This window comes from Euleptes europaea, chromosome 3 (assembly GCF_029931775.1).
Source record: "Euleptes europaea isolate rEulEur1 chromosome 3, rEulEur1.hap1, whole genome shotgun sequence".
NCBI lineage: Eukaryota > Metazoa > Chordata > Lepidosauria > Squamata > Sphaerodactylidae > Euleptes > Euleptes europaea.
The window spans coordinates 93,810,541-93,832,787 of record NC_079314.1 but is presented as its reverse complement, the minus strand read 5'-3'; the positions used below and the strand labels follow the sequence as shown (position 1 = coordinate 93,832,787).

Here is a 22,247-nt window from a genome sequence, read left to right as displayed (position 1 = left end):
AGCCTCGGTAGTGGACATCAATCACTAAAGTTAGGTGCATGTATAGAAGCAACAGGATCACAAATTTAGTTCAAGTCTTGTCCCCTAAAACTGTTTTAACAGACGTCTTTGGGCAGCTTTGGGGAGTCTCGTCTCAGAATCTGTAAAACCTTCTGGAACTGCTCCAAGCCCACGTATGCCAGATGGTAATAAAATTCGGGGTGGTGGTGGTGATGTTTGCATTTCCAACCAGCGCACAGGTTCCAGCTGCAGCCAATCAGCACTGCCGTCCGCAGGTAGAGAGGCTCTTCCTCATTCGCTGCGGGTGTCGGGCTCCCGACCCTGGCAAAACGAACGCCTGCATGTTCCTGATTTTAGTTCCATGATATTGGTTCCTAATGGTGCCCCTTAGCACTATTTGTCTCTTTTGTGATTGGTAGGATAAGCTACGCATATATAGACATGGAAATGCATTATGTTTACCACAGTTAAAAAACAACCAAAAAACCCAAAAAATGCACAATCTTTGGAACAAAAGAATTAAAGGCAGAAATTTAAAGGAAAAATACATATTCAAAGAACATAGTGAGGTATAAAAAAGTATTTCTCTTGTTTTTTTTTCTTTTGTTTTCCTCCTCTTCTTGCTATAGAGTTCCTCTACTAGTAAATATTGCAATAGCCAGGCCTCATGAACTGGGGGGGCTGTCCCACTTGCAGGGGGTCACGTCACTTCAGTAGGGGGCAAATCGGCTGTAGCCGCCTCGATATAAACTTGCCTGCAGAAGTTAATGGAGAGAAGACAGCAGAGGTTAAAAGACTCTGGAAAAGGGTGCCAAATCTCGCATTTGCAAGGAAGGTTTCATTCCCAGAACAATCCAAGGATTAAAGGAGCTGTAAAACCTTTTGCCTCCCGGGCCAGCGTTTTCTCCAGCACGAACCAGCCTCCAAGTCAGCCTTATGTTTGCTCTGTAGAGTAAGGAGTCCTTACTGGGGACAATGGGTTGGATCTAGCCAGTTTTTCAATGCATCTCACCCAATTCCCCTCCCTTCTGCGGCCCCGTCCCACATGACTTTTGTGCCTGCAGTCCTATGAACCCCTGCATAGTCTTTTCTAGTAGTCAAAGAGGACCCCCCTTCCCTTTTCAACAGCAGAAAAGATGGGTTTGATCCAAACCAACGTGTGACACATTTTGACCCTAGTCCAGGGGTTTAATCTTGTTATTTTCACCTAAAAGTTGATGTTTATTTTACTTATATTACTTGTTTCCTTACTTTATAGCCTGCCTTTCTCATTGAGACTCAAGGCAGGTTATAAAAAAGGTAAAGGTCCCCTGTGCAAGCACCGGGTCATTCCTGGCCAATGGGATGATGACACATCCGACGTTTCCAAGGCAGACTTTGTTTACGGGGTAGTTTGCCAGTGCCTTCCCCAGTCATCTTCCCTTCCCAACTTCCGTTGGGATCAAACTCAGGTCATGAGCAGAGCTTGGACTGCAGTACTGCAGCTTACCACTCTGAGCCACAGGGCTCTTCCAAGGCAGGTTACACAATGCTAAACTATGCAGTGAAACATCACGGGACATTCAATGAACAATGCAATAGGACTAGGATTACCCCAAAAATTGTCTCGTGTTCTACCAGCTGCTCCATTCCCTAGAACAAGATGGCATGGACCCCCTGGAGCCAGCCTAAAGATTGGTGTCTGCCTTTGAGTTTAAGCCAAACCAGAAATAGCCCTTCAGGCATGAAAAGCATCTGTAGCAGACATCCCGTTTCGGGATGGGAGGGACAAATTAGGAATGCTTGAGAGCAGAAAGGAAGGGAGCTGGGTGCCATGGCTCATTTCCCAAACGAACCTTCTGAGAATAGTGTGCTTCAGCAGCCAGCCAGCTCAGGGGGACTCTGTGACTGTCCACACCAAGACTGGTTAGTGCTGCTGAAATGATTACTCTTCTACAATCCTCTGGCAACAGAACTGGAGTTCCACATGGCACCTAACACAGCACTACATCCCCCACTAAAATCCAGCAATGTTCCATCCTCACACACAAGCTCTGGAGGAAGCGCCGTTCGTCTACTGTAATGAGACTGACCTGGTTCCTTCTGGCCAGTGACAATATTATAACAGATCCCTTCATTATTAACTTCATGACACACACCTATTCTCTCCAGTACCAGAGGATCATGCCTATTATATTAGGTGCTGTGGAACACAGGCAGGATGGTGCTGCTGCAGTCGTCTTGTTTGTGGCCTTCCTAGCGGCACCTGGTTGGCCACTGTGTGAACAGACTGCTGGACTTGATGGGCCTTGGCCTGATCCAGCATGGCCTTTCTTATATTCTTAACTTCCTGACCTTGCAATTTCATTGTTTTGTATGGAGCATTAAAAGCAGGGGTGGGGGGAGAAACAACCCTTATGAAATCTGGGAATTCAAAGGCACTGAAATAAATTCTTTGAATCCCCCATTCTTCTAACACAGAGAAGGAAAGTTCAAAACAAATCAATATAAAAAGGCAGCCATTCTATTACGTACGCTTCTTGGCACTGGGTGAGAGAAAGCTAAACCTTCTTCCCTTGTGCCATGGCTTTACCTCTCTAACTCCCCATCCACTCCCTCACACACACACCCCTGTGTGTGTAAAGTGCTGTCAAGTCGCAGCTGGCTTATGGCAAGCCCAGTAGGGTTTTCAAGGCAAGAGACTAACAGAGGTGGTTTGCCACTGCCTTCCTCTGCATAAAGACCCTGGTATTCTTCAGTGGTCTATCCAAATACTAACCAGGACTGACCCTGCTTAGCAGCTGAGATCTGATGGGATCAGGCTAGCCTGGGCCATCCAGGTCAGGGCGCACACACCCCTACCTGAATGAAATTAAAGAGAAAGCAGAGCTGATTACACTGGCTAGTTTGAAGCTCCCTCCTCCTTCCCTCCTGCTTCTTTCCAACCCAGAGAAGGAACTCCAAATAATGTATTTCCTTGGCTTTGAATTCAGCCAATTCTAGAGGGTGGTTCTTTCCCCCCTCCCTTCCCCTTTAAGGCTCCACACTCGAAGGATATCCCAGCCTGTCAAGGGTTAATTTGTGGCTTTCAGTTCCACAGGTATGCTGCTGCTGTGTAATAATGACGTGGGTGGTGTTTCTTTCAGAGAACATTTTAAAATGGCAGCAAATGAACCTGCCCAACCACTCCTCCCGTCAGGTGCACAAACAGAACTTTGCCATTCCGCACTAGGTGGCTGGCACTTGTAATTCTGTTCAACATGAAAAAGCAAAAAAAAGAGAAGTTTGAAAAGAAGAAAAGCAAAAACCCTGATGTGAAACAGGCTACCAACAGCATCCTCTGATGCCCTCAATTAAAAAATTTGTAAGTGAATCAAGGCAATGCTAGACTAAATGCATAGCTTGGATAGGCCCTCAATGAACCACTTCAAAACTCCACTTAATTTGCTTAATATGTCATTGTTCATAAAAATGAAGTGATGCTGGCAGAGATTAAATTAGGTTCCTTGGTTCAGCTATGCCCATACACATAACATGCAAATACAATTTGCTCCAATTGTGTGTGAGGCTTGCTTCAGGAATTTTGATCTGGTGGGCTGACTACCTATATTTAGATGTAGCCTTACTTTGGGGGCGGGGGGGGGGCTACTGCTACATTCTAATTTGACAGATAAATGTGTCTTTGCTGTGGCTGGGTGCTTAGGTGTGGTACTTGCAAACTCTGGATCTCTTTCTGTTTGCTGTCCCTTAAACCTACGCCATGTTTTAAGAACAGACCTGCTTAGCAGTCCCACGTTTTGTGGATGAAAAAGTAACAGCCAGCAGGAGTGTAGTCATTTTTAAAAGAAGCCTTTCCACCAGCGTTAACAGAATGCCCTCTCCCCTGAGGCTTATATCACCTGATCTTTCCACAGGCAGGAGGAAACTTTCTTGATCTGCCAGGATTTTGAGAATATCTCTTGCCCGGGTTTGAAATGTCAGTTCCCTGGTGCTGCTTGATTTACTTTTTTTGTTTTATTTTCAATTTTAACTGCTCTTTGCAGGAATTAATTGATTTCTTATGTTGCAAACTGCTGTGCAAACAGTTGTTGAAGGGCAATATACTAACATAGTAAATAAACGACGCCTCAAAATGGCTTAATTATCTATTACGCTTTCACAGGATCCACTTCTGGTTCTGCTCAGTGTTTATTTTTTCATTTCCCTTCTCTCCGTTTTAAAAAGTGATTTAGCACGTTTGTTAAACATGGCAGGACTGTATTACATTCATGCAAGCATACTCCAAGCACCCATTGGGGAGCAGTATTATTTCCCTCATTTAAAAAAAAATTATCCTCACATTTTTAACCACTCTCAGTTGGTACAAAGGGTAAGACTGAACACCTTATTGCTTCGTCTCCTTTAAAACACATGGGCCATTTATTGATGCTCGCTCAAAGCTCTTTTTAAAAATGCGACCCTTAAAATGCCTATTTACGGTCCCGATGCAAAAGGAGAAATTCCACACACACACACCGCTCGTCCTGCTCTTGCATAGCCATTGGCAATGGCCGTTTGCATAGCTAAGCTGCGTTTGTGATTTTTCATAGTTCTTTCAGTAAATACTTCGGCGGGGTGAAGCCAATACAAAAGATCGCGTTAAAGGGGCTCTTAAGAAATGCGAAGCAGGTATACGCTGACTTTGCAGTCACTTCATGAATGACGGTTCAGCGTGAAAAACTCGAAAAAATATGCGGGGCACTTCAGCCTGGAATGTGCTGCTAATTACAAGCATAAATGGACATGGAGTTATATCCACACAAAATACCACAGGCAAAGACCTCTGGTAAAAATCAACATAGTTACAGAGGAAAGAAAGAGGGTCATACTCACCACAGCGCCAACTCCATAGCTAGCGGCAGGGGCAAGGGCGTGGTAAGGGTCTGCTGTGTACACCCTGCCATAGCTGAGGAAAGGAAGGGAGGAGGAAGGGGAAAAAAGTCATTCCACAGAAAGAGAGCTGAGTCATGAAAAGAAAACGGGGCCCTCCACTTCTCCACACACAAAAAGGCAGCCTGTTTTAAAAGGGAATCCCTGGATATTCATAAGGGAGAGGTGACAACCTAAAAAACTCAGAAACAGCAACCCACCCACCCCCGCCCAGTGACTAAAGTAAATGAAAAACTAAAAATTAAAAGAGCAGCACATTTTTTCTTGGCCTGCAGTAAGCACGACACAAGCTTTGTTGCAAAAATTTGCTTTTTGTTGTTATGAAAGATTGATCATGAAAGGGCCAGGGGCTTTAAGTGTTAAGAAAGCCCTAAAAACCCTAGACTTCCATTACAGTCATGACCGTTTTATTTCGGCTGGGACAGGTGAGGAGTGGACTGCCAGCATCTGCAGCCCCAGTCAGAGGAACCTGCTGGAATTACGGTGAGCATCACCAGACTGCCACGTGGAGCAGAATGAGAGGCGCTCCAGGTAAAAGGCGCACAAGAGAAAAGTAAAGGATACATGGCCTGGGCTTCCATGCAACTGTGGCGCGACTTTGCTCTAAGTACATCCACCATTCCTTGCACACAGGTGGCAATTCTAACACGTATAGACTAAAACATGCCCAGATTTACAATGCCCTTCCTACCTTCAAGAAGTGGCAACCATGAAGGCCAGAACCTTGCCCAAGGTCAAAGGGTAGAGTTGGCTATTCGCTCTTGGCAAACAACCAACCTCCCTCCCCCCAAAAAAACCAACAACAGACAATGCAAGGGACAACACAGAACCATGCACTTCTGCTCTCCTGTTACACATGTCTGGTAGCTACAACTGGATAAAAAGCTTTGAAGATTTGCATCTGGGGTGTGCTGGGAGAAAAATGGATTGATGGGAGTACTAAATGGAAGAGTCCTCCCTTGGCCCCCGACTGTTCCAGAATGACCCCTGCTTACATACCCATCGCTGTAAGCCGCTGCAGCGGCTGCCGCAGCAGTGGCTGCTGTTGCGGTAGCAGGCTGTGCATATCTGTAGGCTGCATATCCGCCCTGCAGGAAAGAAGAGAACTGACTTTATAGATACCCATCCCCGCAACCCAGAGCGGAGTCACACACACAAACACAGAGAGAAGAAATGTTTCAAACTGCATCGGTTCCCATGTCATAATGATCAGGAAAAGCCTTCCAAAACCCATCTATATTTTGCCATTCCCCATCCAAATGGCTTCTGCATCACACAACATGTCTATTAGATAGTTCAATGGGAAAATGATACATGGCTGTGGTCCTCTCTGAAAGAGAGTAAGTCAGCAAGAGAAAAAGAGATCCCACCCCCAAAGGTAATGGGGGGGGGGGGAGCAAGTGTTATCTAATATGCATTTTTTAAAAGATAAAGGAATCCAGTTGACCAAAGAACTATCCCAGAGATTCTTGCTGCACTGCTGTTTTTGAGGGAGAGAAAATTCAAATGTTCAAATCCAGATCCTTAAAAGAGACACATACACACTGCGGACCTGGGTATGAGGCTGTTGCTTGTTAGCTCCAATCTTTTGGATTAGCCAGAACCAAGGGGTGGGGGGAATTCAATGGAAAAGCAACCCATGACATTGTGGCTAATGTAGAATACTCACTGTATTGATCACATTTCCAGTGAAGACAAGAACAATCCACAGTAGGTTTTCTAAGGCGTCTGAGCCCTGACATTCAGTTACAGACTGAACAGGCTGAAGGCAATCTTGAAGAGAAGAATTCTCTAAGTGGGAGGGATGCTCAAATGCATCACTGTGGTGGTCTCAATATGAAAATGTCATTATTCTTCATGGACTCCCAAATCCTGCTCTCTCTTCTTCCCCTGTCCCTAACTCATTCAGAGAATCCTTTGGCTTCCAAATGCTATTTTTCCCTTTCTGTAAATCTTTATACTGGTAACGTTTGGCTGGGGTGTGTGCAATTGAATATTGCTGATCTAATACAATGTCTGGTATTCCCTGTATTGGATCAGACTGGAAATAGCTGATACTGTGAAAGGCTTTCCTGATTGTGATATCCCTCCCCCAATAATACCAGAAATAGATGGAATCAGGTTGGGAAGCCTTTCATTGCTCACAGCTGGTCCAGAGCATCATTTTTGATGGGAAGACCTGGCCATCTATCACCAATTATTTTCAATGTCCAGGGTTGCAGCTGGACCGCTGTGGCCTCCCCCGTCCCTTGCAGGCAGCAGGAGCCATGAGAGAGGGAGAAAGAGGGAGCCACCCTTGCTACCTGCGAGGGATGCATTTGAGCATCCCTCCCACTTGAGAATTCTTCTCTTCAATATTGCCTTCAGCTGGGCTGGCTACCACCCTGGCCATTGAAAATAACGCCCCTTTAAGATTAAAGGGATGGTGCACTGTGGACCATCTGGGAGTCAGGGGCCCTTCCTCTCTCTTCCTACCTCTGGTTGGAAAGAGGCACTTGCAAAATTATCATTTTGTGTAGGAAAGTTGGGAAAAGTAATGTTGAGAATCGTGTCCCAATATTTCCAGAATGACTTTCCAGAACTTAACAACATTCTTGATATTTAACAAAAATAATTAATATCACCCCTCCCGACTTTCCAATATGGAATCAGATGATAATTATGCAAGTGAACAATCCTACTTTGGGCAACTTCAGGTTCTGAGTCATAGCCTTATGCTTCTTTGCTTCACTGTCCTCCTTTGCTTCCTTCCTTTACTTCCATGCCTGAATATCTGCATCCCTTTCCATTAAAAGTTGGATCTAGTGGCACTGCTACCAACACTGAATATCAGCAAATGATACTTAAAGATTAACTTATTAAATATGTAAACACACACTTTTGGGGCCCCTTACAATGCACATCTCAGCTGGATGGTGGTTTGTGTGTGGGTGGTTTGATACAATATTTCTTTCTTGATTGAACCATTATTTTATTCCTTTTAAAGGCACAAAAATGTAAGCATTACCAACAGGATGCAGGCTGGCAGTATCATCCTCCTCTAATTTCCTTGTACCTCCGATGGCATGCTTAAGAAAGCATTATTTGAAAGCTGTATTGTTTTGAGATTATTTAAAACAATACAGCTTTCAAATAATGTGTTAAGGTATCCTATGGTATGGGAAGACCTGCCTCTTTTCATTAAGAATTATACTCTAAAACTCACTCAGATGGTTTATACAGATCATCCATGATGGTAAATACTAAGAATTTTTGAAACTATGTTAACGTCAAAATAACTCACTGTGCTAAACGGGGAGATAACCACAGATGCAGATTCTCGTATTTGCACTATGCACCAAACGAGAACAAGGGACAAATAGATGAAATGACATCTGAGTGGTGCTTGATGAAGATATCTATAAACTCAAAAGCTTACATATGCCTGCCAACAACCTATGTTGGCCTATCTGATTCTAATCTGCATCTCCTGTTCCTTGGGACCAACATGGCGATTTCTGTTTATTGAACTGGGCCGCAAGGCAGTAAAGACTTCTTGCCCCCTCTGTTGCTTAGTACCAATAGTGAGCTACTGTACTCTGGGTAGGGACAGCTGCAGACAAAAGAGTGCAGAAGTGCTCAAGGTCCAAAACAACTTGGGTCATGGATAAAAACATTTTGTTTATGGTGCATAAACTCTGTCAATTCACTGGCAGCTTAAAGGCAGGCATCCAGTGATATGGAATTATCCAGAAATTCTCAGGACATTTTTGGAGAACCTTGCACAAGGAGATATATGAGATCCGTACAGAAATGAAATCTTCTCTCCATCTATCTGCTGTATGATGGAAAGGTCTGCTGTAAGTATTGCAGAACTTTTGAGTAGACCTGTTTAACTGGTAAAACAAGTCCATGGGAAAGAGTTTTCAAAATGACTGACAATGGGAGCTTGGGGAGGGGGTGTTCCCGCCGTTTACGTCTGCAATGGTTCAATGGTGTGTTAACATGATCCCAAAGAAGCCTCTTACTATAGTGGCATGGAGAATTGGCCCATTGCTTTCCCTACCAAACAGTGAAAGAAGGGTACTCTTCTGACCCTCCCACTGTTGACTAACTGTGGTTTAGTTCTGAATTGGTCCCACAGCACTGACTGCCAGGAAGCTACAAAGAGAATTTCACAGTGAAAAATAAATGAAAGTCTACCAAAACTTTCGATATATATATTTGAAGAAGAGGTGGTTTTTATATGCCGACTTTCTCTACCACTTAAGGAAGACTCAAACCAGCTTACAATACCCTTCCCTTCCCACAACAGACACCCTGTGAGGTAGGTGGGGCTGAGAGAGCTCTAAGAGACCTGTGACTAGCCCAAGGTCACCCAGCTGGCTTCATGTGGAGGAGTGGGGAAACAAATCCAATTCACCAGATTAGCCTGCGCCGCTCATGTGGAGGAGTAGGGAATCAAACCTGGTTCTCCAGATCAGAGTCCACCGCTCCAAACCACCGTTCTTAACCACTACATGACGCTGGCTCCCAAAAGTGATTTGCTTGTAATCATTAATATTAAAAAAAAAACATAGGCTGCAGAGCTACGGATAAATGTGATATTCAAGCATGAGCAAATGTACTGCACAACTTCTGTCCTTGGCAACACCGGCTGCCAAGCAGCTTGTGGCTTGCTCAACGCACCCCCTTCCCCAAGATATTTTCTACTGACATTTGAGAGATTCGGTTTTCAGTATGATTGCGAACATGAGGACAAGATGCAGTTTGAAACTTAAGAAAGGCCCCCCCTCCCCAATTTAACCTCTTTAACTTGCAATTCTTTTAAAGGAAAGAGGGGACTGGAATCAGGTTGGGAGAAGGGAAATGGTGTAACATTTATTAATCAAATTAAAAACTAAGCATGCTGACATTTGGAACTAAAAAAAAAAAACAACCAGCAAAAATCACCACGTTCAGACTCATATTGGCTAGTTCTATCTATCCCAGCATTCTCTTGGGACAGCAGTTTGCCCTAGGCTCTACCACAAGCTCGGTGAAGTACACAGCCTCAATTACTAGAGCGTGCAGCCACAACGACCTGCTATTACAGAAACAGTCAGTCACCACTGGAGTTAACATTCCAAATCTTAAACAAGTCCCATATAACCCAAAATTAAAGAAGGGGGGGAAAGGCTCCCACCCTAACCCTGTCCCACACCACAAAAATGTTAATAATTATAACAAGCAATAACCCATCTGTTATATCAGAGAAGGGAACAGAGACTCCACTGAGAGATTTAGAGCGAGATGTTAACATTTCTTCAGCTGACTGCACAACAAAACGGAAAAAAAAGGAAAAAATAATTCATTGGAAAAACGAAGTTAAAAATAGCTGATGTGTATTTCTGGTAAGCATGCATTGATGCAGATGTGAAAACTGTTAATATAGAATAAAGAATGTGTATGTACGTATGATCACATCCACGTGATGTGAAAAGACTGCACATTCTTATCATGGATACATCAAATAAAACTACAAGCCAAGATTCAACACATCTCTGACATGCTCCATATTGAAGAGCAAAGAGTATGAACAGGTAACCATTTAGGCAGACGATGCTTGCTCGAAATTTAGCAGGTTGTAATGCAACACAAATAAGAAAAAACTTGTATTACATTTCTTATTTCTTTCCAAATCTAAAGGATTTTTACAGGTGTACACGCAAACTCTGGGGCAAGATTCTTCACTCAGTAGTAGCTTCCGGTATTCTAAGTCTCAGGGAATTCCAACACAGCTTTGCCAAGTTACCCAAATTTTCATACAGCTGTTCAGGGCATTTTTAATATCTAACCTTCTAATAACTCTTGTTTGCCCTCAGCTCTGCTAGAAAAGGGATGTCCTTTAAAATATTGTCGAAGGTTTTCACGGTCAGAGTTCATTGGTTCTTGTAGGTTATCCGGGCTGTGTGACCGTGGTCTTGGTATTTTCTTTCCTGACGTTTCGCCAGCAGCTGTGGCAGGCATCTTCAGAGGAGTAACACTGAAGGACAGTGTCTCTCAGTGTCAAGTGTGTAGGAAGAGTAATATCTAGTCAGAAAGGGGGGTGGTTGAGCTGAATCATTGTCCAGCAAAAAGTATCAAAGGTAATGTGCTAATCATTGTCCTATAAGTATCAAGATAATGTGCTAATGAGGGTGTGGTATGTTAATATGGAACCATTGTATCCTGAAGTGATCTGTTAATGTGTGAAATCCAAAGCTAATCTGCACGGCTATTGTGGACTGTAGTCTTTGTTAGTCTGGAGGTTTTCAGGACAACCACCACCCCCCACAGAAAAGAGGAATAATCAAAATATAATCAAAAAATAATCAAAACATTAATGGGCTGTGCAAGACGGATCTGTGAACCACAGTTTCTCAAGGAAGAAATTAATCATCTAAATCACGCACTGCTAGCAAACGGCTATTCCAGAAATGAAATCAGAAGGGCCATTAAACCAAACAAAAATCAGAAAATTCAGGAAAAACAGTCTCCCATAGGAAAGGTATTCTTGCCATTTATTAAAGGAGTCACTGATAGGATGGAGAAACTTTTGAAAAAACATAACCTACAAACAGTGTTTAAACCCACCAAGAAAATACAACAGATGCTACAATCAGCAAAAGACAAAAGAGACCCCCTCACCTCTGCAGAAGTATATCGTATACCTTGCAGTTGTGGACAAGTTTACATCGGGACAACAAAACGCAGCATACAAACAAGGATAAAAGAACATGAAAGATACTGCAGACTTGGCCAACCTGAGAAATCAGCAGTGGCTGAACATGGACTGACACAAACAGGACACAGGGTCTTATTCCAAGACACTGAAAGACTGGAAAATTCTACCAACTATTTTGTCAGATTGCACAGAGAAGCCATTGAAATTCATAAACATCAGCACAACTTTAACAGAAAAGAGAGTTTAAGAATGAATAAGGCTTGGCTTCCTGTCCTGAAAACCTTCAGACTAACAAAGACTACAGTCCACAATAGCCATGCAGATTAGCTTTGGATTTCACACATTAACAGATCACTTCAGATACAATGGTTCCATATTAACATACCACACCCTCATTAGCACATTATCTTGATACTTATAAATGATTAGCACATTACCTTTGATACTTTTTGCAGGACAATGATTCAGCTCACACACACCCTTTCTGACTATATATTACTCTTCCTACACACTTGACACTGAGAGACACTGTCCTTCAGTGTTACTCCTCTGAAGATGCCTGCCACAGCTGCTGGCGAAACGTCAGGAAAGAAAATACCAAGACCATGGTCACACAGCCCGGATAACCTACAAGAACCAATGATGTCCTTTAAGCTCACTTTGTATCCCCCCCGCAAATATACTTGGACTTTTCTGCTGTCACTCACATTGTCCTTCGGAAAAATTAATTCTAACTACTACAAAGCATTTTAGGAGAATTTAGAGTGTTTCTGTCAACCAGTGAAAGGGAGAGACCATGCCCAGCTTGTCCCATAGTTCTCTGCAGCTAGATGGTAATGGACATGCATTTAAAATGATGCAATTCCTAGAAGACCTGTGCCAAATCCCCCAATTTTCAATTAAAAGCATTGCCCATTTTTATTTTCCTCTTGGAAACCAATTGGGCACGTGATGCCTCTCCCTAACAAGCCAGACAGACAAAGGTGACTACCATGAGATGGGAACAGAGCAGCAGCGTGTGAGAGAGACAGCAATAGAGTATTTAATGGGTATTACACAGCACAGGAAGTGCTGTTCCCTGCATGCTTGCCCACTTGGAGGGTGTAGGGATGTGAAAATTTCAAACACAGCCCTGAAGTGCTGCTTTAGCAAAGGGGGGTGGGGGGTAGAGACTGGTTTCATTTAGTCTGGAGTTGAGACCTGGTTATGTGTCAAGTGCTGCTAGTGGCTGTCTTTATTGATTGTTTCCCATCATACACACGTATACACAGAAAGCCCTACAGACTTGCCACCAGGTTATCGTTTGGCAGTCGTATTAACTAGCCTGAGTGATACGGCAGACACACACTCAACCTCACTGCTTTACTTAAGGACACAGGAAGTGACATAAGCTACAGACTCAGCAACCAAGGGCATGCATGGCAAAATATCCTCTGGGTGGTTTTTTAAGGTGTCCTCAACAAACAGGCTGGGTCTTCAATACTTATTTCAGTAACACAGAGACCTAACAAAACTATGACGCTTGCAGGATGTCAACACATAGAGAAGCCATTAAAAAGAGGCTTCTGAGTAAGGTTAGGTTCCTGTTGTGATTTTTTAAGCCCTCTGTGTTACCTTCATTTCTAAAGTCTTGGAAAGACAATGCAGTTTTTACTGAATTCTACATTAGATTTTAAAGCTGCAAACCATCTATTGTTGACAAGATAATTGAGACTAAATTATATATGTGATTCAAATTATTCTTTTTAAAACTATTATAACAAACCTATGGCATCTTTTGCTGCAGTAGGCACTATCTATATCTATTTGGCAACCATCTTTTTAAATAATTGAGGAATGGTTTTATATGTCTTATTGTTATATTTGTAAATTGTTATATTTGTAAATCCAGGGGAGGGCGGGTTAGAAGTACAATAAATAAATAAATAAAATGACCATTCTTGCAGCTTCTAACCTCATAACTATCACAGCTGCATGGCTCCAGAGCTGCTTATACACTCATCTGATACTGTAGCCCTCCCGAGTCTAGAATCAGTCTGCAGTGTCCATAGCACACCTTTCCATCTAATCCACTAAAGGAACAATAGGACTGCAGCATCTGCCCTCATTTCCTGTCTCTCTTAAACAGTTGTTCCAAGGATCTGGAAAGCTAGACCATCATCAGTTGGCAACCTGACGTTGGCTGCTGGCTCGCTGCAATGTCAGAGAATCTCGTTCATGGAATCATGACCTTTCCCGAGTATTAGCTCGTGCGGAGAAATGTACAGTGCGAACTCGAGGTCATCTATATTTGTCTTTGTCAGCAGCAATTCCTATGATCTTAGCAGCTGGGAACATTGCCACTGCAATCACAGGAATGGCTGCTGAGCATATCTGTGGTGCGCCAGTGTGTAGCCAGCAAAGGTCAGAACTGCTCACAGAGAACTGTCTTGTGAACTGATCTAAGGAATGCACAGGTGCGGCATTTTAACTCTCTTTGGAGTCAACTTTGTTTGCAAGATTGCACGGAAATCAGGAAATATATTTAAAGTCTTGACACTTTCCTGGGGGGGGGGGAACAGGTGGGTAGCCGTGCTGGTCTGCGGTAGAAGAGCTAGATTCAAGTCCAGTAGCACCTTAAAGACCAACAAGATTTCTAGGGTATAAGACAGACAAAACTCCCTTTGTCAGATACAAGTAGGAATGGAGATCCCTGAGCCCTTGAATCCCAGGAAAAAGGAGGGAGGGGTGCCTTCTTTGCAACACCGTTCCCACCTTCTTACAGGGATATATAACGGTTTAGGGATCTCCTACTTGTATCTGATGAAGGGGGCTTTGACTCTTGAAAGCTTATACCCCAGAAATCTTATTGGTCTTTAAGGTGCTACTGGACTTGAACCTGACAAAAAAAAAAAAGAGTCCTCATGTCAATAACTTGACAATTCTGCTTTGTAACACAACCCAAATGTGCAAAACTAAGTGACCAAAGGCAACCACAGGAGCCACAAAGGCAAAGATGCTGCAGAAATTCTGCCTCTTGCCTCTATGACACAATCAAGACACGGCTTCTACTGAAATGTGTCTGTCCTTTTTTTTGGTGGTAACTTGGGAGTGAAAGTCTCTTTTCTCAAACATCTGTACGGGGGGGAGGGTGATAAAAGAAGGTGCACTGGGCTGTAATCATTCCCAAGATGTCCTTGCAAGATGGTCAGCGGGTGTGCCTTGTAGAAGCATGGATAGAGAATAGAAAAAAAGAGAAAAGGGCAAGTGCTTCTGCTGTACCGGTTGCATGTATGTGGCAACGCGAGGCATTTGGCCACTTGCCAGCCCTTCTAGTTAGGTTCAGGAAAGCCAGCTACTTGTTATGAAAGAAGGATTTGTGCAACACTAAGATTTAGTTTCGATCACATGCTCACAAATGTACACTGTCCCTTTTTTAAAAAAAAAACCCAACAACAACAAAAAAGAAAGACTCTGTTCCCATCTCTAATTTGGCGCTGGAATGGTTAGTATTAATTCAAGGGTTTCTGTTTTTTTCACTGCAATCCACAATCTGATTGGTTGGCAGGTCACACTGGCACTCCTACCTGAGGTATTTTAGCGCTAATGATTGGTTCCTGTAAGACTATTCTATAACAGAACACAGGAAGAGCAGTTCAAAAAACACAGCTGTGGAAGGAAACAATCACACAAAGAGCCCACCAAAGGGCACACCAGCCTTTTTCTTTCCAGAGGATGCAAGCACGCTTTTCATAGTTGGAAGTTTGATCTTTCAAGATGGCTGTTCTCGCAAAGTAAATCCATACTAACAGAAGCTGTTCCTTCCCATACCTTCTGCACCCTGGGGCTAGCTACCTGAATTTTTAATGCCAGACAGCGATAAATCTTGCCAGGACTGCCTTTATTATGAAAATAAAGCAGCTGGATAGGGGTGAGATAAAGACAGGAAAGAGGACAGCAAAACACGCACTGAACTAAAAGCCTGAAACTGCTCTAATCTCCCCTACTTGCCCTCTCCCTCCTCATTTCACTTCATTCCTGCCAATATGGAGGAGATCTGGAACCTAGCTTCCTTGTCCCCGAAGTCTATGAAAGTTTCCTCTATTAGCCTTTTGACACAGGTTATACCTGCCCGACACTCTTTCTGTTCACCTTAGGAAAGCAATTCTCTCACAAATGTATACAGTAATTTGTTACAAGGAGACAGACCCCCCCCCTCATTTGATTCATGCCAATTAAAGACAGCAAAAGGCAGCGTTGCTTAGAAGGTACCACTGAGATGTAGCCACACATCTCAGTTCGTGAAAAGCAATGGGGGAAAGTTTGGTTAATCTACCTTGAGAGACTTCTGTTTACTGCATTTCTGTTCTCCTCACCACCCCACAAAGATAGCAACCTAAAATGTTTACAGCCAAATGGCCAATCAGTGTTATGTCAGCCATTTTAGGCTTGGACACATTTAAAACACCAAGGGTGTTATGTGGGAAACAAGGAGATGTGAAGTGCCTAACATAGTACTAAAATTGTTTTCTGTCATAGATGACTCCCTTCAGCACAGGCACAAAACAGATACAGAGAAGCCTTCCAGCAAGAGGGAAGATATTACCTCACCTGACATCTCTCACATCTCTGGCTGTGCAAAGGATAATGCTCAGCAAAGGATGCTCTTCCTTTGCTTCTCTCCTCACTGCATGACTGGTACCCAACTACCTCCTCTGTATGTGAGAGCAATTTAGGAGTGGTAGGGGAAACCCAGCATCATTCTTTTGCCATCTTACAGAAATTGCATAACTGAATCTGGCCAAGGTAGAAAAGTGTTGTATACAAAGACCCAGAAATAAGCGATGATTGCAGGGAACTGCAAGGTGAACAGCCACACATCGAGATTTTCAGAATGCTTCCCACTAGCTGTAGCTAGCCTGAAATGCCTTTTTTTTTAAGCATGAGGATTTATTAGTAGAGAGCAGAGGCAAGCCAAGGCTGCCGCATCCCTCATCTAGGAAAGAATATCAACAAGGGACATGCCCTTTTTTTTAAAAAAAAAAGGGGGAAGTGATTTTGTTGTGCAGTGACAGCAGCACTGAATTCACCTTTTCTAACTATAATATGGCCAGATGGCCTCTGCGGCATCAAGGCTGCCCTCCTGCTGCCACGAGGACCAAGACTCAGGAGGGTTAGTCTGCTGAAAATGTATATAACCAGCTGATGCATGTGGAAGAGTTTTAAATGTTTTCTTTAAAACGGTGATGGAATATTCTACTTCTCATGAGACAGTTACGCCAGCGTGGTGTAGTGGTTAGGAGTGGTGGACTCTGGAGAACAGGGTTTGATTCCCCACTCCTCCACATGAGCGGTGGACGCTAATCTGGGGAACTGGATTTGTTTCCCCGCTCCTACACATGAAGCCAGATGGGTGACTTTGGGCTAGTCACAGCTCTCTCAGAGCTCTCTCAGCCCCAACTACCTCACAGGGTGTCTGTTGTGGGGAGGGGAAGGGAAGGGGATTGTAAGCCGGTTTGATTCTTCCTTAAGTGGTAGAGAAAGTCGGGATATAAAAAGCAACTCCTCTTCTTCTTAGAGGCACATGTATGCGCACCAGACTCAAAAGTTAAGGAATTCTGGGCACAACCGGCTGCTGAAGTCACTACAATCCACAATGCAATATTCCATTCAGTTAATAAGAAGTTTCAAAAGGTAGAACAGAACGATGGCATTTTACCCAATACTTCTCCTTCGGGGAAAACAAACCAAGCAATAAAGAAATGTACTGTTGTACTCAGGGAATGAATCAGCAAGACGTATAGGGCTAGTTGAGGCAAGGTGGCATTGTATAGCCCGATCTCATCAGATCTTGGAAGCTACGCTGGGTTGGTAATTGGAAGGGAGACCATCAAAGAAGACTCTGCAGAGAAAGGAAATGGCAAACCACCTCTGCTTCTCACTTCCCTTCAAAGTCCCTTGCTGGGGTCTTCATACACACATACACACAAGGCTAGTTACCTCAGTACTATTAGCAGACAAATGCAAGTGACTGGCATTCACACTTCTATGCTGTATGAACATTTCAGGACCCTAAATTATCTTAGCATACATCCCCCTACATAAACTCAAATCTGCAAAAGATCCCAAGACAAGGAGTGAGAAGGGGTGAAGGAAAGAAAAGATCTGAGGGTAAACCAATCTTGGTGTTTTTTGGACCCCAATTATGCAAATGAAAGAAGCATTGACAGAAAATTTAACTTGCTAATCATCTCCCAAGTTGATTAGTAGTACACTGTGCATGTACGAAGAGAACACTGATCCTGGCAATGGTCAGGAAACCCAGGGGTCTCGCACCCAGGGGCAAGTGCAGTGACAGAGAAACATGCTTGCATTCTTAAATATATATGAATGTATATATCCACAAGGATGAAGAAAATCAAAAGTAAATTATAATTACAAACCAAAACCAAATCAAAAACATCAATAAAAAAAAAAGGCTGGCTTGTTGGGGGTTGGGGATGAGAAGGCTCCGGTGTGTGTACTTACATAGAGGTCAGCACCGTAAAATCCGTCCTGGTAAACCACACTGCAGAAAATCCACACAAAAAACAAAAAAAACAACAAAACAAAACAAAAAGAACAGAAAACACATTCCGGTTATTGAGGACGGCAGCATGCACATGCATTTTACACAGGCAGGTGATGTATGAATCCATAACCTGGGCTTTCGGGCAGGAGCAAAATCAGCAAGAGATTGTGTGTGCGCACGCACGCTAAACAGCCCCATGTCATCTTCCATGGCATGCAGGCGGGCAGGGCAGAAGGGAAGACAGTATGCAAAGGGTGGGGGGAGGCTGGGGAAGAGAACAACCTTTATACCATACAGTAGAGGAAAACAAAACAGTAAAGGACCCAGTGCCCTGAAGAAGAGAAACATGACTTGAGAAACCTTAAACACTAGTTGTTAACCTGGAAAATCTTTAGTTAACCCACTAAACACATGGACAAACTGGCTTCATGTAATGGGCTTCGAGCAGAACAAAACAAGTTCTTTAGAAGGAGTTCATCAAGGGCTGTAATCCACCTAGGTCAGAAACATACCAAGAGTTGTGTATAATTACGCATCTTGCAGCCTTGTGCGATCGTTTCTGATATCCATACATCACCTGCTTTTTTTACCCTGTACATTAGACATGCGATAAGATTTGGCTGATCACACAAGCATGCAAAAGTATTATTCATCATCATCTTACGCAACACCTTAGGAGGAGGGGGAAAAAATCAACACCCCAAGACAATCAACTCTGATAAACAGAGAAATGTAATGAAAAAGAAATACCCACAATGCATTGCTTTCACAAGCAGAGATCATGAGCTAAAAATAGAGTTAGGCGATTGATCCAAGATCCCAAGTATTTAAAGGTGAAGCTGGGGTGGGGGTGGGGAGGAAGAGATCCCTGATAGTAACGACACATTCCACAGCATAGAGCAGCAATGTTTAGGTGGGCTTGGGTTCTCTTTTGAGTCTTAACAGCCAATCATTAGTATCTCCAAGCACTTCCAGAAGCAAAAAAAAAAAAAAATCCCTTCAGATTTGGAAAATCCAGCACTTACGAGAATGTTTCACAGTGTAAAGCAGTTTGCTTTGGCAGAGGACCAGGGGAGAATAAGGAAGGAAGAGAGGGTTTTCCACAGCCCTGGTTACGAACACATGCTTGAGAATCGCACAGCTTTGTTCCCTGGCTTTATTTCCCTCTGTAGCTGTATGCTAAAATCACTTGTGTTAAAAAAAGCATTAGTTCCCCGTATCTGAGACCCTTCTATGCGTGGTGTCTGGCTTACCAGTTAGCTTTATCACAGGCTAGGAGGAAGGAGGCAGTATTACTTCTATTTTTTTCCATATGCCAACGGGAGAGCAAAATGATGGCAAGGTTCTCCCACTCTGATCAGAACACACCCACCTATAGGAAGTTACAAACAACAAGGCCACAATATCTCGGCTATAAGGTCTGCCTTAAAATGACCAAGGTTCTACAATGATTCAAATTGGCACAGATATTAAGATGAGAATCGGGCTCCGAATGGTCACAATCCACTTCCTATGGGCCAGAGCCGCGCTTGAATGTCAACAACCTATGAGTACAGCTGATACAGACAAATCAGTTCAGCAGCACTTTCTTACAGAGAGGTAGATGACGTGCTAACTAAAGGATGACATTAAAAAAACAACAACCCAGAGGTTTATCGTTCATTGCTGGCTTGGATTTATTAGGTCCAAACTATGAACAAAGTATGTGTTTGACAGTATCACAAGCCTTCATACGAGCAGTGTAAAATTGCAATAACTTGTGTGTGAGAGAAATTTAGTAAAGTTACATCTCTCTCAGAGCATACCAGTGGAAACTCATTTCGCCTTGAGTAAAATACCTCCCTGAAGTCCTTTATGTTAATGGACATCTTGTAACTGAGTTCCACAGACTACTGTACTCTGATAAAATGCCCACCACCGTGTTTCAAGTTTCACGAATATACCATTTTCAAAAATGTACTTTTTCATAAAATAATCCAATTCTTGTGATATTTATATCAAAAGTCTGGGGGCGGGGGAGGAAACAATGCACTTCCCAGTGACAAATGTTTATACCCCTTCAAAAATGTCAGACTTGTTTTCCTTGCAAACCTGATTTTTTTCTTGCTATACACAGAGGCATATTGTACCACAATAAATACTCTGATCTATTTAATCACTAGGAACCCAACCTCCTTCTGAACTGAGCCATACACGGTCCCTTGACTCTAGCTATAAAACAACACAACTTGTACATTTACAAAATTAACTTGTACAGCTCTGGCTAATCTAAGGCACAGCAGATATTCTTCTGCTGTCTTTTACCCACTACAGGGCAATTTTCAACTCTCAAATATATACAATTATCTTATGAGATATTTCTGTGTGAAAGCTTTACTTTTCTACAGCTGAGCTGGATTTTAGTACTCAAAATGTAATTTTAAGGAAGTCACAAATATATTCTTCCTGTGCACTACTAGTGGCACTCTCTTTTTCTAGGAATACTCTAGCCGTTACTATCAGGGATAACAACACAGATGTTCCTAACACTTCTTTTTATTTTTCCCCCCAAGTATCAGCACTCAGACATGAATCAGTGAACAAGGATGCCTTGCCAATGTGAGAAACTTCAGTGGACTGTTACAGCCATGTGGGGACTCTGGGTGGATCAAGGAGGACATTCCAAGCAGGTAACTCAACACTGTTTTACTTAATACTGGTTTTGAATTCTGGGCACAACAATCCCATCCTGATTCAGGTGTTCCAAACTGAGCTATCATCTCCCAGGACATTCTAGTATGTCACTGTGGCATTTTAAACAACATGGCATTTTTCTGAACGATCCTAGTCAGAAGGAAAAACGAGAATCAAGATTCAATTTGCCCTCTTCCAAGAGATCTTGCTCAAATTTCTTCTGAGAAGGATTTGGATTTAAGGAAGAAACATGATGAAAAGTTAAGTAGTCTCCTCAAAGCAAGAACAAAAACTTCTGAGTTATTGGTACCCTTTCAAAGGTTGCTTTTTTTAAAAAAAAAATGCAAAACAACCTACATCTTTGAAATAATAGAAAAGCTGATTGCTACAAAACAAGTTTAAAGTCATGGAAATAATCAAAATCCAAGCAAGGCCAAACATTAATATATACTATACATCTCTCTGTGTTAAAGCACGCTAGAGCTCCTGCTTCATTGATCTTTATGTGTAAAAAGAGATTTGGTTAATCTTTGTTTTGACCCTTTTTCAAAACATCTGCAACCAAGAAAGCAAATCCATTGTGGGTAACTGACTCTCCTGTGTCCTACTCCCAAGGCAGTGTCTCAAGCGACACTTGCCCCCTTCTGCATTATGGAATTATCCTGGACTTCAGAGAGAAGACCGCCTCACCCCACAGACTCTACACCCTTTCCGTGGCTCCCGTAGTAGTAGTACTTGCTACTGTATCGATGCCAGTTGATACCTGTGCAGCAAAATCGCTACCATATGCTAAGAAAAATGGGCACCGAGATTTAAAACAGCTGCCTTTTTTTTTTACTAATGTGCCCCCGAATTGTTGGAGGGGGAAGATTATTTGAATTATAGGTCAGATTTTTAGAGTGGCTCTTTCAAGATGCGATTGGGTGCAGAGTGTTCTGGTGTTGGCATATCCTGACTCTCTCCATCCATCACATCTCTTAATTTTTATCTTTATGCCAGTTAGCCAACTGCCAGGCAGGGCAGAGGCCTGCCATTTTTGGGGGCCTTACCCTGGGTAGGCTGGGATAGCCGCTGGAGGTACCGCCCGCACCGCACCATACACTGTTCGTCCTCGACCTCTCAGATGGGCTCCCCTGAACGCGGCGGCTGTGGTGGCTGCAGTTGGGTAAGGGAAGCCAGGAACTGTGAAGAGACAGACAGACAGGGAGAAATGTGAGAGGGATCACGGCATCTGTCCCGTTTGCAAAAAAAGTCATCTAGAACGATATTGCAACTCCAGAGCTGTGGAACGTTCCGCATCAGTCCTGCAAAGGAGCATGCTTAGAGCCTCGTATGACATCGCATACCTCTTGCTACACCATGGCCCCAAGGGGAGGTAGGGTTGCAGAGAGGCCTGGCATGCAAGGGGTTAAATGCTGTGTCATGCCTCAT

General features: G+C 43.2%; 1 protein-coding gene across 11 annotated transcripts in view; it reads right to left on the bottom strand.

Annotated features, from left to right (window-relative positions):
• Positions 1-313: 313 nt before the first annotated feature.
• The window catches only part of RBFOX2 (RNA binding fox-1 homolog 2), a 228,669-nt gene continuing 206,735 nt past the window's right edge, over positions 314-22,247 (bottom strand). For 5 of the 11 annotated variants that reach the window (XM_056845887.1, XM_056845890.1, XM_056845891.1 and 2 more), the window contains 5 exons: positions 21,866-21,998; positions 15,160-15,202; positions 5,908-5,996; positions 4,852-4,924; positions 703-755 (listed from right to left, as the gene is read on the bottom strand). In XM_056845887.1, coding sequence (XP_056701865.1) covers positions 711-755; positions 4,852-4,924; positions 5,908-5,996; positions 15,160-15,202; positions 21,866-21,998 — 383 coding nt within the window. In that variant the 3' untranslated portion in view covers positions 703-710. Of the gene's footprint in view, positions 756-4,851; positions 4,925-5,907; positions 5,997-15,159; positions 15,203-18,100; positions 18,141-21,865; positions 21,999-22,247 lie in introns of those variants that run through there. The other 6 variants (XM_056845888.1, XM_056845892.1, XM_056845893.1 and 3 more) reach the window with 3 other exon arrangements.